A 17,098-nucleotide genomic window follows, 5' to 3' on the forward strand; every position below is an offset into this window, starting at 1 on the left:
TATTAGAAGACTTTCTTAACCTTTGATGTTTTATTATTGAAAAATCTATTCTATCTGATTATTATAGGAGGGAGTGTACCTCATATCGGTAGGTGGTAGGAAAGCATGTTTACAATTTGTTTACTTAAGATTCTCATACACCTGCACTTTTTAACATTGCAATATCTTTTCTAAGACACCATGACAATCACTTAGTTGGAGAACATACAAAACCCACAGATTTTTAAAAAATTGTCATCACATTTTATTTGAAGTTATGAGTTGCATGGGGTGCATCATCTAATTCTGCACAAACTTATGGCCCAATGTTGCAAACCGTTACACCTGTGAGTACCACTTATGCACGTCAGCAGTCACAGTTAGGTACTTACCTAGCTAAAGTGCTATGTGTGGGTGTGCAGCATAGAGTCCTCATGGATCATTGATTTTTAAGAGTTCACTGATGTTCACTGCTATTTAACTTGTAGTGGTAATAGCAAGAAAGCCCAGGTTGTTTTAGAAAAGCCAACCTCCCTCTGAGGTGCTGAACCATTTGTTGAGATATATTTTAACATCTTTTTTACAACTGGCCTTGAATGGTATTCTGGAGCTTCATCCATATTTTGGAAAGAACAATACCTGCCTTTGCTGATTGCTGTTAGTACTTCATGCACATCACTAGTACAGATCTAAAAGCAGAGAGACTATATCAAGGCCTGTAGGTAAAAACAATTTCCTTTTAAATGTGATGGGCTAAATTCCATGCAGTAAGACCCGGTAACTGAGGAGAAATGCTCCTGGGAACTCAAGGCAAGGGAACCTAGCTACTGTTATCTGTAGAACTCCAGGTACAGATAGGAGCACTGCTAGCAAAGATTATGATCACAGAAGGCAATGTAGGACAGTGTTGGGGAAGATGCATGCTGCACCAATTGAATAGGTGGAACAAGCAGCACAGGCAACATATGCTCTGAGAATATGCTTGTTCTTGACTTAGGCAGGTATGATGCCTCTGAAAAAACTCATGAAGGACATTGTTCTTCCTTGTTCAATGTAGCTTAGGCTTGCGGCATCCCAACTGAGCTCAGAGTGGTCTGATGTAAAGTCTAGAAGATTTAGGAATCCTTTGTCAAGAAATATTTTCATTAATGTCAGCACTGATGAAAATCTTTCAATATTGAGCGAGGTATCCTTGCATCTATTTAAACAGTTCAGCATATTAGGAGTGGGGATATCTGGACAGTTTTCTGTGCCATTCCAGTCATGTTATATCTTGCATAATAAGCATTGTTGCCAAAGAGTGCATAATCTGATCCTATTGGGGCAGACAGAGCAGCAAAAATGCCCTTGGCAACGGGGCTCTTACCTGTTCTCTCTTGTTCATCACTGTTATGTCCAGGTTACTAGTTACCTCAAAGTGAGTTTTTATGACCCTTAGAGTGTGTCCACACTGCACTGGTAGCTCAAAATAAACTATGCAAATTTGAGCTACGCAGTTTGAGTAGCTTATTTTGAGTGTGTTTTGAAATAGCTCATTTCGAATTTCAAAACAAACCGCTATTCTGAAATGTCCCTTAATCCTCGTGGAACAAGATTTACAGAGACGTTGGAATAGTGAGCCCATTATTTCAAAAGCTATTTTGAAATAATGGTCTTGTTTAAAAGACGCGGAATACCTATTTCAGGATACCGGAAGTATCCCGAAATAGCACCACAGTGTAGACGTACCATAAACAGACCTAGATGTGGTAACTTGAAGCCATATGTTATAGAAGAGAACAGGGAAAAATGACTATATTTCCTCTAACACTGTGGTTTGAACATTGTATTAATGCTCAGTACACTTATTTTCTTACAGCTTGCCCATCACATCCATATGGCATCACACTCCTTAACTGTGATGGTCACTCAATGACTCTTGGATGGAAACTGCCAAAGTTCAGTGGAGGATCACCAGTCCTTGGTTATTATATAGACAAGAGGGAGGCTCAGCACCATAACTGGCATGAAGTCAATTCTTCCCCACTTAAGGACAGAATTTATACGGTTGGTATTACTTTACTCGTGGATATTTGGCAAAGTTTTACAAGTTTGGAAGGACATTATTAAAAATGGTCCAGTTCCCTCAACTACGCATCGTTGAGGGCAGCAAAATATGTCAAACTTGAAAACTGGGCTGGAGAGGCATGTGGAGAAGAAAGATAACAATGCAGTGTAATCCACTGTCCCCAGGTACCTACAGAGGAATAGCTAGTTGGATGAGGGAGACTTGAGGAATAGTTGGAAGCATGTTTCCTATTCAGGACAGAGTAACTTATGATCTAAAAAGGTGTCATGCTTTGACAGTGGTACAGGAAGACTTTTAGAAGTGGAGGTGCTGAAAGCCAGCCCTTTACCCCATCTCCTGTCCCAAGCCGGAGGCAGGCGTGCAGCCAGAAGCTAAGACTTGGAGGGAGCAGCAAACGAGATCCAGGGGGCAGTCGCAGATGAGACACAGATTGCAGCAGAAGCTGAGACATGTGTGTATGTGGCAGCCAGGACCCTGGTGCACGGGACCAGTAGCATAGACCCAGCTAAAAGCTGGGGATGTTGCAGCACCCCCTGCACCCTTAGTTCCTATGCCTCTGTGTTTTGATAAGAACTACCTAATCCACCACTTCTTAACATATGGTGAAAGGACAGAGGCATGTGGCTGGGTATAGGCTACTATGCTGCAAGCAGCAGGGGAAGCCTGGAGGGAGGACAAAGATGGGACAAGATAAAAGGGAGTAGACCTGTCCTTCTTATGGATCTGTGCCCTCACTATTTCCTTAAAGCATGTTCCTGACCCTTCCACTCTGCCTCTGGTCCTGCTTCCAGTGCAGAGCAAATCAGTTCCCTGCCTTGGAAGTGGCATCAAGCATCAGTGGCAAATCAGTCCCTCTTGTTCTCCATCTGTGGCACCCAACAGTTTAGTCCCCTGAGGACTGAAATTCTTTAGTCTAACCAGGGCTGTCCCCTGGGCAATTCCTTCTGTAGGCCCCCATTCCACACCTTCCCAAGCCCCGCCCCTGCTCCATCCCCAATCTTTCCCCTTACCCCCTCTGCCAAGAAAAGAAGCCCAGAGGATTATGGGGGCCTAGAGTGACGACAGAAGGGGTCGTTCTCCCACTCAGCCCAGCAAGGTCTGGTGTGTCCACCCTGATTTATCCTCCAGAGGGGACAACTCTGGGTCTAACCTAAGATACTGGACTCCGGATAAGGATAACTGGGTTGAATGTAATATGGGAGGTTAAATTAGATGATCTAATGGTTCTTTCTGGCTTTGAATTGTATGAAACTATAATTTAGAAATTATTCCCGTAGACTTCTCACAATTATCAGTATGAGTCATCTGGTTTCCCTATACATCTCACAGCAGGAGTGAGTCTTTAGGAGAGATTTGAATGCAAAGGAGGCAATATCCTTGCTGATGAGCTCCTGAAGGGTATTTCCTGCATAGGAGCCAGCCTGGAAGACAAAAGGATGTATGTGGGAGAGCTGGCAACTGAAAAGGAAAGGCAGGCATCACTGGCAGATTGGCTGGGTCACTGAGAAATTAAAGGAAGTCAGAGAAGTATGAAAGGGCAGATTTAGTCAGGATGTTAAGGTTTTTTTCCTTCTATGCATTTGTATGCAAATATAATGTAAAGTAAGAAAAACAAATTGGTCTTTAATTTGGTATCTAAGATCTCAGTCCACCAAGTGACTGTGCTTGGATGGAGGAATGTACCTGAATGTTTCTATTTGGAGAACTGAAGACTGAAATACTGATTGAAATAAAGAAAACAAAGTTTTTAGATACACAACATATTTTATTATGTCTGTTAATCAGACTAGGCCCTCAGATATGAAGTATTAGAACATAGATAAATGGAAACCAGGACATATATGGAATTTCATCATTTTCCTGGATTAAATAATTGTACCTTACTCCATGAATATTCTTTGCCCTGAATATTTGGGTTAAATCTTTTTTATTGGCTGTACTAAGTTCTTCTGCTATTAGTTACTTTATACATTAATTCCTCGTATTAAGAAATTCCAGCTAAATTATTTTAAAGCCTGGCATTCTTCTAGCTCAGTTTGGTTTTGCTTTGATCTTGTATTTGACACTAGTTCAGATAAAATTTCAAGCATAACTCTTTCTATTCCCATCAAAAACACTACATTAAGATCTTTCTATTATCTCCTTTTTCTCAAAGTCTATTGACCTAGTTTCTCTAACATATGTGAACATTTAAGATTCTCTAGGCCCTCCATAATTGTGCCTGCCATTAGCTTAGCCTTCCGTTTCACAATTTTAACAGAAAATAAAAAGAGGAGAAAATCTGCAGGGTCTCTGGAATGTCCAAATGCAGAAGCCCCATTAGGATTGTGCTGCTTTGAGCACAAGTGGTGAGATGTTCATTGGAAATCACAAAAGTCCTTGGAAAGCCAGGAGAGTGACAGAAGTGTGGCTAGTGGCTCTGGCTTGGCTCTATTGACCACTAGTTGTACCCTGCTAATCCCAACCTAAGTGCTATCTCCTCCCTTTCTAGTGTCTATAATATTTATGGAAAATAAACAAAAGCTCCACCAAACTAAGAACAACAGCTGAGGAAAAGCACCCAAACAAGCCAAATGCAGGATCTGAGTTATTTAAGAACACTTCTTTTTCAAAGGGTTTATTTTTTTTGCCTTAGATTTCTGTTATCTGCCCTTCTTTCTCTCCACCCCTCAGGGTCTGTCATAATTTTCTGTTATGACCTAGATCAGGCCCTTATTTTACTCAGCTGAGCAGAAAAAAGTTGTCTCTAACAACAAAACCCTGTAGTCTAGACATACCCATATTCAGCTTGTGGTCCACTATAACCCCTAGATCCGTTTCTGCCGTACTCCTTTCTAGACAGTCGCTTCCCATTCTGTATGTGTGAAACTCATTGTTCCTTCCTAAGTGGAGCACTTTGCATTTGTCTTTATTAAACTTCATCCTGTTTACCTCAGACCATTTCTCCAATTTGTCCAGATCATTTTGAATTATGACCCTGTCCTCCAGATTAGTTGCAACCGCTCCCAGCTTGGTATCATCTGCAAACTTAATAAGTGTACTTTCTATGCCAATATCTAAATCGTTGATGAAGATATTGAACAGAGCTGGTCCCAAAACAGACCCCTGAGGAACCCCACATGTTATGCCTTTCCATTAGGATTGTGAACCATTAATAACTACTCTCTGAGTACAGTTATCCAGCCAGTTATGCACCCACCTTATAGTAGCCCCATCTAAGATGTATTTGCCTAGTTTATTGATAAGAATATCATGCAAAGTAACTTAATTCGGCTTTTGGTGCTGTCTTGATAGCAGGAAGTCAAAGGAAGAACACTCCTCCTTTGACTTCTCTTATGCCTTGAGTAATGATGGTTACAGGAGTCGGCATAAGAAGTCCTCCATCTTTCCATTATTTGAAATAATGGGTTGTTGTGTAGACACGCACTATGTTATTTTGAAATAACGATAGTTATCCCAAAATAACACTGCCATCTAGACATTCCCTGACTGAACACAGCAGGATTTGATAACAGCTTTCAAGTACCTGAGGTGGCGGGACGGGGGGGGGGGGGGGGGAGGGGAAGGTTTCAAAGAGGATGGAGAGACGCTGATCTCGATGGTGGTAGATGACTGAATCAGGAACAATGGTCTCAAGTAGTAGTGGGGCAGATTCAGGTTGGATATTATGCAAAACTGTTTCACTAGGAGGATGGTGAAGAACTGGAATGGGTTACTTAGATGATTGAATCTCCTTCCTTAGGAGTTTTTAAGGAGAGGCTCAACAAAGCCCTGGCTAGGATGGCTTAGTTGAGGTTGATCCTGCTTTGAGAAGGGGTTGGACTAGGTAACCTCCTGTGGTCTCTTCCAAATCTAATCTTCTGTCATTCTTTTATGATTGCATCTCAAAGAGGTGTGGGTGAGGGACAATATTAGGGCTGATTGTGGGATGGTAAGAGCTATGCTGATGTGAACTGTTTTGTTTATCTTTGGAACAGGATCTTATTTTATTTTCTTGTACAATCTATGGTGCTTAATAATGATTACATCAATAAATGAATAAGTGTATGATATTATTTACCTTAAGCCTTGAATAAAAAGTAATGGATTTTCATTTATATTAATTTCTCGTTGGCTGTTTTGAAAAGGTAGAGAATTTGAAAGAAAACGCCTTCTATGAATTCAAAGTTGCAGCTACAAACCTGGCTGGTATAGGCCATCCCTCAGATCCCAGCGAACACTTTTTGTGTAAAAACTGGACCATGCCAGAACCTGGTAAGTCCATCAGTTCCTCATAATATTCTATTTTAAATCCTAATGTGACTATATAAGGAAGGTGTAATTTTCTTATAAGGCTGATTGTCAAAGTGCTTCAGTAAGATGTATCTGATTTTCAGAAACCTAAACTAAAAGTGTACTAAAACTGCTGATGCATTGTGGGTGGATTGGATGGTGCAGGTGATAAGAATCATGTCCCTACAAGGCTTGAATCAGGCATTGGTTGGCTATTGGATGGCTGCTCACTGTGCTGTGTCAAATGAACTGCTGCTTTAAATCAATTGCAAGTAAACTGATACCCATATCACCATATATATCTTTACCACTGTAACTGTAGCAATCCCAACAGGTAGGTGATCCCTAATAATGCATTTATAAATAGGTTGATTCAGGAAACAAGTCACCAGTTGGAAGGTGTGGTGGACTGGACTAAGTCCTGCTGGAGGCTTGGCCACACCTTCCCCCAGGAAGAGAGCAGTAAAGGAGACCTTCAAGCTCCTTGGAGCCTGTGTATGAGGGGCAACCAGTCAGGGCCCAGTAGGCTACTATAAAGAAAGTTGCTGGGCTTGAGCCAGTCAGTTCCTCTTTGGAATTCAAGGTGTCAGACTTGATCTCTGATTGACTGGGAGATGGAAGTACCATGGACAGCTCACTGTAGTGCAGACTGGACTATGGTTTAGGCAGTGGTCCCCAACGCGGTGCCCACGGGCGCCACGGTGCCTGCCGGAGCATTTATATGTGCTCGCTGAATGACCAGGGCCAGCCCAAGTCATTCTTGCGCCCCCGCCCCTGGGCGCATGGCGCATGCACGGCCCCCGCCCTCGGGCGCCCAGCAGCCCCAAAAGGTTGGGGACCACTGGCTTAGGGCTGCTACTGTAAACAGGGGATTAGTTGATTGGAATAGCTGCAGAACCCTGGACAGGGTGCCACAAGTATCTTGAGAGAAAGAGTGCAGCACATGCAGTCGGCCAAAGGGGCACTGGTGAGAGGTGAATGCAGTCCCATTATAGAAGGCTATTGGCAGTGTTTAGCAAAACTTTAAGCATTTATCTAGCTCTCACTGAAGTCAATCCAGGAATATCTATGCTAGAAACAAACCACAGCACCAAGTCTCAGAACCCTAGTCAACTGACTCAGGCTTGCAGGACTCAGGCTCAAGGGCTGAAAATAGCAGGGTAAGTGTTCCTTTTCGGGTGACAGCGTGGGCTCTGAGACCTTATCCCCTTGCCAGGTTTCAGAGACCAAGTGGGAACATCTCCACAGCCCTGCAGCCCAAGCCCCTCAAGCTTGAGTCAATTGACCTGCCCTCGGTGACTCATCACCGTGGTTTTTCTTTACAGCATAGTCATACCCTTAGGGTACCTCTGCACTACAGTAAAAGATCTGTGCCACAACTGCAGCTGACCTGGACCAGCTGACTAAGGCTCAGGCTGTAGGTGTAAAATTGGCCATTTAGATGTTCAGGCGTGGTGACAGGGCTTTGGAATCCTATGGGGGAGGGCAGGGGGAATGGGTCTCAGATACTAGGCTCTAGCTTGTGCCTGAATGTCTACACAGAAATTTTTGGCCAAGAGCTGGTGTCAATTGACCCTGGGCTCTGAAAATCAGTGCTGTGGGTTTTTATTGCAGTGGAGCTATATCCCTAGATTCTTCTCAATGACCTCAGAGGGAGTTAGGTTGGGATCTACACAAGAATGGAGATAAACCCCCTAGTTGTGGTCTCAACAGGGTATGTTATGGCACATTGGCGAATTACTGAGAGAGAACTTGCAGTTTTGCTCTTCATCCTCTTACAGCTTTGGGCTTCAGCACTGTTAATTACAAGCATGAAATTCACTTTTAAAAAAATGCTTAGAGAAGAAAATGTTAGCTGTCCAAATTCATAAGCTGTGCTTAATTGTAAAATATACATCTTCTCCTGGTTCTTATTGGGAGCATTCAGTGTGATAATTTTAACTCCAATTTTATTTGATATCAGGTTTTTTAGCAAAGGCTACACTCTGAAGCCCTTATTCACATTAAGTAGTACCTTTCTTAATAAATGGTCTGATTAACACTAGTGGCCCTATTCATATCTGCGTCCTAAAAAAAATGCCTTGTAGTGTTAATTTTCTCTGAAAAAAAATAAACTGGTTTTCCCGAAACTAGACAAAAGTTTTTATTGACTTTGTTGTGGCTTGATGGAGGTGTAAGTCAGAGGAGAGTTTTATGTTTCTTTTTATTTTATATATGGAAAATAAAATTGGCTTGGAATAAGAATCATTTCACTAAATTCTCCTTTAAGTTTCCAAGTTGGCTTCTGTAATGGTGCAGTGGCATAAGAAGGAGAATTTGACATACCATCTATTATCACACATGAGTTTTTTACATTCTTATCTGAGTGCTGAGGATCAACTTGATATCATAGAGGCAGTTGCTCTTGTGAATGGGCAACTACTGCACTGCTTTACACCCTCTGAAATCTTCCATAAAGTCAGTGGGATTACTCAGGGTGTGAACAAGCAAAGAATTTTGCGCCTTTGAGTTTATATCTAAAAATAAAATGAAAGGTATCTGCATGAAGCAAGGAGGGAATAGCTTTCCTTTCCATGATGAACTGCTTGACCTTTTGTGCTCCACAGTCTGATTACATTGTTCTCATTACGCAGTTAACTGGACAGGTGGTATTAAATTTCTTTCTGCTAGAAAAAAAGCTGTTATAATGTTCTCCAGACCTCTTTGAAAGTAGTGTTAGAAAATGGCTTAACAACAATGAAAAGGAGGAAGTGTGATTTGAATTAAGATGGTGTGAGAGTCTGAGACTTTTACATTAATTTCTTAAACAAATTACAGAACAATGTACGTGTCTACCACACATCTACAATTGATGTGACTATTGGAAGTGCTCTTACCCATTTTGATACAGAAGTTAAGTTCTGCTATAGAAATCTAATACAAGATTTTCAATCTGACTGACCAATATCTGATCCAGTGTGTAGGGAAATAGCTGGTGTCAATTTTTCCACTGCAGAACACCAGCCTCGGGCATATTTGTGAGCCTCTATGAGTTAACAATGTTATCTATGAATTATTCTGCTTGAATTAGAATAATGAAAGTCAGTGGGATTTCTACACACTGTCTACAGGTAGCATAAAGTCCCCTTCATCCTACCCCACACTACATTTTTCTTCTGCATTATAAGATTTTAGCAAATACATCTGGCTATAGGAAATTAATTATCTGTGGTCATAAAAACATTTAACTTGGGATTTTCAAAGTCAGTTAGGCATCTAAATTTACCTCATTTAGGGTCCTTTGACAATCTCTGTCTGACATTTACATGATAAATTTACTTACCGGTGCTCATTCATCTAAAAGATGTGCATATGCTTATAAAGAAAACACACTGGTAAATTTACGAATGGGTTCTATGACAAGGTTGCCTGAGACAACAGAGGACTGAACTTGATGACCAAGGTGGTTCCTTTCAGTCCAATGTTCCATATTTTTTAATTATTGAAGAATCACTCCTTTATTGCTTTCTAATGATAGATGGATGTCTACAAAACCATATCCCGATAGAATTTCGTGTTGGTCACTTATCATTATTGAAAGTTGATTGGAATGAAGAGAAACGTTTAATCAAAAGGACTTGCCTTTTTTGTGTTTTTGAATGGCAGTTGATGTTGTATACTGCTGTAGGTTTTGTTTGTGTGATAGAAAACTGATGTGATCACTGTTTTGTACTCTATTAATAAAACTGAATTTGAAAATGTTTTTGTATAAAGAAATGAGATAAGTTGTGGGTGCTAGAACAATTTCAATGTCAGAAAAAGATGTGGTGGTCAGAATATAATATACAAACCACAAAAACACACATACATTGTTACAGTGTCAGGGGAATTTGAGTGCCTACTGTTTTAATACTTCTGTGTCTAAATGCCCTCTTAAATTCCCTACCTTTTAGGGCACTCTCCATCCATCTTCAAAATTGAAAAGTGATCTTCTGTCAGTGCACATATAGCCTACTCCCAAGTTCAGTAGCCTTTGCAATAAAATGGAAACCAGAAATGGAAGTATCAGTGCTTAATCATTAATTTTGTTCCAAACTCAATGGAGCAGCCTTGAATTTGGAATAGTGAATTAATATAGCAATAAAAAGAGGCACCTATCCCTTCTCAGATTATGTTCAAGAAAAAAAGGAAACTACTAGGATCTACCTAACAATGTGCAATTTGGAATACAGTATTAATGTTACTTTTGCATAAGGGAGGTAGTGCAGTATACAGCTTTCTTGAGCTGACATAGTCAAGAGACATATTCACTTTAACTTGGGAAAGGATAGCAATATATAACTTCTTTTTCTAAAGGAGAGGAAAATTTAAACCAAGCCAAATTAAATTGTACCTCCCCAAAGGAGCGGGTTGTAAAACGTCATCAAGTTTGACTAATTTTTCAATATTCAAAATGTTTAGGGCCTGCCTATGATCTGACATTCTGTGAAGTTAGGAATACATCACTGGTACTTCTGTGGAAAGCACCTGTGTACAGTGGTAACAGTCCCATTACTGGATATTTTGTGGACTATAAGGAAGTGGATACCGAAGAGTGGACCACAGTTAATGAAAACCCAATTTCACACTGTTACTTAAAGGTAACAATTCATTCACTAGAAGGTTATTGTAATTATTGTTATTTTAATGATAGTGTGACCAAGCAAGAAAACTTGGAGGTGAGAAGCTGGTCCCAATGAACTTAAAAGGAGTTTTGCCATTTACTTCAATGGGTCCAGGATATAATTCTTAGACTTCTGCTAACAAGTTCTTACTACTCAGTGGTACAAATGTACATAGTTAACACATACTTCATTCTATGTCCTTTTAAAGGTCAGTGATTTACATGAGGGCAAAACCTATGTTTTCAAAGTGCGTGCAGTGAATAAAGATGGTACAGGCAAATCATCTGATATTTCTGAGCCCGTGCTTGTAGAAGCAAGACCAGGTATGAACTAAATTATGTGATCTTGTGTACAAGAACTTCTAAATTGATGATAAAATTTAGAAAATGGTGTAAACAATACTGTAGCAGAAATAAGCATGTCAGGAACTCAGGATAATATAGCAGCGTACTAAAAACCTTGTTAGTTCTACCTGAAATAACCATGTCTACTGATATAGTTATATAAGTATTGTACTTTCTTTTACTTATGGAAGGAAAATAACCAGATTGCTACAAATACTGAGATTAGCTATCTGCAAATCTTAGTTATTTAAAGTGACTGGAAAGTTTTTAGTTGCTGCCTTATCTGTTAAATCTAATTATAACTAAGCCATTTACAACAAATACTATTAATGCCAGCCTCCTTTTGGTAGATGTTGAAAGAACATGTATTACATGCACGTGTATTTAACAAAACCCCAAACATTTTGTTATCATGTTTCTAAATAGTAAAAGCCACATTTTGCCATCCTTATTTACATTGAGTAGTACTACTCAACTAGTCTTGCTCATTTCAGTGAGTCTGCACATACAGTAACATAGTGCCTAATCGGAGTGTGAGAGCATGCTTATTGTTGCATACATTTTTAAATAATTTAGTTTATTTGTTAGAATGTATGTTACCAGTTTACTTGTCAAGTTTACAGTCAGTTTTATTTCAGAGCTTAGTATCTCACTAAGCACCCACTTCTGTTTTTTTGTACATTATAAAAAACTTCATTCTAGTGTGTCAACACATGCTTAAAGTTGGGAATGTGCTAACAAATCCATCCCTATTCAGCAATGCATTTACACAAATGCTTAAGATCTCTTGATAAAGAATATGTGCTCAAGTGCTCTGCTGAAGTGGGGCCTTGAAGAATAAATGCTATTTCTTGACTGATGTGTTTATGAATTGATTCTTAATTTGCAGGAACCAAGGAAATTACTGCAGGTGTGGATGAAGAAGGTAATATTTACCTAGCTTTTGATTGCTCAGAAGTTACAGAGGTATCCGATTTTACTTGGTGCAAATCCTATGAAGAGATTAATGACCCTGATAAGTTTAATGTTGAAACAACAGGTGATCAGTAAGTTCTGCAACTTTCTATAAAAGCATTAGAAGTTTGTTCTTGTAACACTGCCCACTTATGACAAATCTCTTACCTGTATATATCTATTTTTAATTATTTCTTTAGTTCTAAGTTGTACTTCAAAAATCCTGATAAAATGGACTTGGGAACCTATTCTGTAGCTGTTAGTGACACAGATGGCATCTCATCCAGTTTTAATATGGATGAGAAAGGTAAGAGCACTATTATTTAAGCACTGTCTCTCTTTACCTTAGGGATATATTAAAAGAATAAGCTGTACAAGAAAAATAGGTAATTTTATAGGACATTACTTACTGTTCATGACACTAAAGCACCCATTCTATTTTGTGCAGAAAAAAAAAATTAACATGAATAAACATGCATTCAGGCAGGGGCTGTCTATTTTCCTAGCTAGCATTCAAGTGAAATTTCATCATTGTGTACTTAAGGATATAGTTAATTTAAACAAATATAAAGGATGTACACAATTAGTATTCATTTTCAATGTTCCTGCTATGCTAGGATGCAATATAATCTGCAAAAAACCAACCAACCAACCAACCAACCAAACAAACAAAAAAACCAAACAGAAAAAGAAAACCAATAAAAAAACCCCACCACCAATGAAAAACCTAGTTTTAATTGCACTAGCAATTAAGTTAAATTTCTGAAATTCAATTAGCTGCGTGCATTATTTTGTGAATTTGTGTCCCTACTTCTTCAGTTAATGCACTCTGAAAATCAGGCCCGGAGTAGGTTTCTTTTATAATAAACTGTGTAACAGATAATCGACGTAAGCTCAACATTCTATACACCAATCAAAGCGACTTAAAAGTTTTAAAAATTCATATATGACATTTAGAGTTAAGTGTACAGCTCATGATTCTATATATTTTGATTAGTCTCTATGTATTTTGGTTACCCATGGGACTACTTGTTTTTCTGTATTTCCTGGTATTCAGAATCTTTTATGTGTAGGTGCACTTGATGCTCTAAAGACATTGATGGTCAACCTTCACGCCGAGTTAATGAAGTTTTGGTGCACTGAATATCCATTATTAATCTATCTAGTCTTAGACAGCCCCAACCATAAATACTACTCTAGATGTGGACTAATAAAGGCTTTGTCTAGAAAATATAATTTATCATTGTTATTGTTAGCTTTAAGTTAACACACATCACTTATCCATCCAACTACATTTTAGTGGGCCCATCATCACATCATCTGTATGCCACTCTAACACACTTGGTTGCTGACAGCCAGGCACTGTGATCCAAAACTGATGGTATTTACTTTTTGTTCACTCTTCCCATGTGTATCATCTTACTTATTCCACCATTGAAAATAATCTTTTAGCTCTCCAGCCATTTCCTAAAACTAGATTTAATCCTTCTGCAACTTTGTTAAATCCTCCACTGTGTCCTAAAATCTTTGATCATTTCCTTTTGTCTTTGTATTATCTGTGAATTTTGAAATGACGTACTTAGTTTAATCTTCCAAGTCCCTAACAGTAATAAATATGTTAAGTAGGATTAGTCCCGGTTCCCAGCTATGTGGAACTTCACCTGGTACACAGTCTTTATAAGGATTTATTGCCATTTGTATCTTTCCTACAAACCAGCTCTCAATCTAACCGTCTTAGTATAGATACCTTTTGGAAATGATACTTCAGTGAGCCAGGTCAGCAGATAAAGAGGGTGTTAGATGCAGGTTAGATGCTTATTGCCTATACATCTTTAGTGTAAATCCCACTGAAAATCTAAAATGAATTTCAGCTCCATACTTAGAGTCTCATGCATTTTAAATATGAAAACTTACTAAATCCATGGACCAGAATTTAAAGTTTTTTCCTGTCTTCTTAAATTTAGCTTTTGAGAAATGCATTTTCTGAGGCTTTTGGGGTATTTTTCCCACAAGTCATAAGCAGATTATTTATGTACTGGTACTGATTTGTACACTGTTTTAACAGTTGAATTTTTACTCTGTCGGAATAAATTAATTCATGAAACTTTTTCTTAATTTCAGAGCTTGAACGTTTGATGACACTAAGCCATGATATAAAGAACCCAAGTAAGTAGAACTTCTGAGTTGAATAGACAGTTCATGAAAGAATATAATTTCACACTGATGGCTTTGCTACCCATGGACTCCTCTTAAGACAACGAGAGTCTCATTTTTCTCAACAAAATTTGCTTGCTTAACTTTTTGAATAATTGAAAACAAAGATTAGCTTTTATCTGATAGCAATCTTCAACTCTCAAGAGTCTTTTGATGTTTGTCCATGTTTATACCGGAGGGGTATCTATTAAGGAAACTCCTTGAATACTGCATTAAGTATGTAGTGGGTATTGTGCTCCAGTTCCTAAAAGGAAGCTTTAAAATGCACAAGAAGAGTACAGTAGAGTTTTGTTTTTTATTTTTTGTTTCAGTGCTCTGCAGTTTAACATTCCCTAAATAACAGAAATGTACTAATATTTTGCTACATTATTCCACTCTTTTTTTTCTCAGCAAGTTTCATGCATTGACTTTTGCTTACATTTATTCTTGTAGCAATTCCTCTGAAATCAGAATTAGCTTATGAGCTGTTTGATAAGGGAGAGGTTCGATTCTGGGTTCAAGCTGAGAGTTTGTCATCGAATGCCAGCTTCAGATTTGTTATTAATGATAAAGAAGTTGAAAACAGCGATGTAAGTACATGTGGAAGGCTATAGTTGACTGGTTTTCTTTACATTGCTTTTGCATGTGAATTATGCTGCTTACAATATTATTGATGTTGATGTGTTGGTAGTACCTGGAAGCAGTTGCATGCTAAGTACTATACATACATCGCATACAGAAACAGGCCCTGTCCCAAAGATCTTATAATTTAAGCATATCAGGAGATATGGAAGCTAGGGATAAATGGACAAACAAATAGGAAAACAAGGTAAAACTGAGATAGCCTACTTGGTAGAATAAGCAGCAGAATAGTATGCCTGCTGCTCAGCCTTTGCCAAATATTTTGTAGGTATTGCAGCATAGATGAGATTTAAGAAGGAACTTGAAGGAGGACAATGAGGTGGCTGTGCAGGTTTTCTGAGGAGTTCTTCCCATGTGTTGGAATTTCTAATATTTAGGCAGGATATTACCACAACACTAATTTAGCCATAAATTCCTCTATTAAATCCAAAGGCTGAATGTTATTTATTTAATTGCTCTCAACATGCCTTGAAAGCTTAAATAATAAGCAATTTACTACATTAAAACCGTAACAGAACATTTATAAGTATTTAGATGGGTTAGATTCATATTGATTAGGCAGGTATTAGCAATGAAACCTCTAAGAGTTTAGTTGTTTATAGCCTTTAACAAACAAATAATTGTCATTGCCAGTTGTCAGAGCTCAGCTAAGCAGAGATGAATTTTTTATTAGTTGTGAAACAAACTTATATAACCAATTATTTACTGCACCCATGTTCCAATTAACCCTGTTTTATTTCTATTACTCTAGCCCAAACCTTATATAAGATAATACAGTTGGACCTCTCTGGTCCGGCACCCTCGGGACCTGACTGGCCCCAAATGAATAAATTTGTCAGACCAGAAGAGTTCCCCTGCCACCGGCTCCCCAGACCACCTTCCCTCCACGCTGCCAGCCCCAGCTGTACCCCCCTCTGCTGGGCTGTTATGCTGCTGTGGCTCCAGCAGCCCAGACTGCCCTGGCCCAACCCCATTATTGGGGCTGCTGTGTCCCTGGTCCCAGCCCTGCTTCTGGGGCTGCTGTGGCTGTTGCATCTCCAGCCCTGGCCGGGGCTGCTGCAGCAGCTGTATCTCCAGTCCCAGCCCCACTACCATGGCTGCTGCAACTGTCATGTCCTAGCCCTGCTACTGGGGCTGCTACAGTCCCTGCTGCACTACTAGGGCTCCAGTGCCGGTTCCAGGCCCATCCCTGCCACCCTCCGAGTCACCGGCCCCCCTGCCGCTGGGGTTCCCAGCCAGGACTCCCTGGTCCAGGAGCAGCCAGACCATGGATGTTGCCGGATGAGGGAGTCTCAGTGTGGGTCCAACTTGTAGTGGTATTTTGCAGTGTCACTACAAATTTAACACTGCAACTCTTCTTTCCTTTTTGGTCACATGCTTCAGGCCTATTGCTCATTCTAATAGCCCAAATCAATTTAAAGACACAGTTGACTCAAATCTAATGTGGGCCTATATTGCAACACTAGATAATCCTGGAGGATTCTACACACACACACACACACACACACACAAAATAAAATAAATAAAAATTAAAAAATCAAAATTCTGTGCCAAAATTTCAAAATTCTGCATATTTTATTTGTCAAAATAATGCAATATGATTATACCAGTTGCAATTGGTTTGGTAATTTATTTAAATTACAATCAAGAAAAAAATCACAATGACTGTTCAACATCTGCTAAACGTGAAAATTAAGTTACAAACACTTGGACAAAGTCTTCACTGCGAGTTCTTCTGGCAGAAAATATGCTACTGAGGGACAGGCATAATGGTTTTTTTTGCGCAAAACCCCCTGTCCACACTGCTTCTTTTTGCTCAAAAAACCCTCGTGCAAAAAGAAACAGCAGAAAATATGATAATGAGATGATGAGTCCCTCCTTAGCATATTTTCTGCCGGAAGAACTTGCAGTGAAGACGAAGCCTTGGTAACTAATATGCTATATTCCTGTTAAAATCCTGGATCTTCATTTAAATTACATTAGAGAGCACCAAACAAAAATTC

At 39.3% G+C, this 17,098-nt stretch overlaps 1 protein-coding gene across 1 annotated transcript in view; it reads left to right on the plus strand.

The window, feature by feature from the left end:
* MYOM2 (myomesin 2) overlaps window positions 1–17,098 on the plus strand; it is a 106,257-nt gene that overhangs the window by 60,616 nt on the left and 28,543 nt on the right. The window contains exons 18-25 of the mRNA XM_006137769.4: window positions 1,838–2,025; window positions 6,175–6,301; window positions 10,760–10,938; window positions 11,171–11,285; window positions 12,196–12,352; window positions 12,461–12,567; window positions 14,382–14,426; window positions 14,907–15,043. Of these exons, the coding sequence (XP_006137831.2) occupies window positions 1,838–2,025; window positions 6,175–6,301; window positions 10,760–10,938; window positions 11,171–11,285; window positions 12,196–12,352; window positions 12,461–12,567; window positions 14,382–14,426; window positions 14,907–15,043 (1,055 nt within the window). The remainder of the gene's footprint in view (window positions 1–1,837; window positions 2,026–6,174; window positions 6,302–10,759; window positions 10,939–11,170; window positions 11,286–12,195; window positions 12,353–12,460; window positions 12,568–14,381; window positions 14,427–14,906; window positions 15,044–17,098) is intronic.

The sequence above is a fragment of the Pelodiscus sinensis genome, chromosome 3 (assembly GCF_049634645.1).
Source record: "Pelodiscus sinensis isolate JC-2024 chromosome 3, ASM4963464v1, whole genome shotgun sequence".
In the NCBI taxonomy this organism is placed as follows: Eukaryota; Metazoa; Chordata; order Testudines; family Trionychidae; genus Pelodiscus; species Pelodiscus sinensis.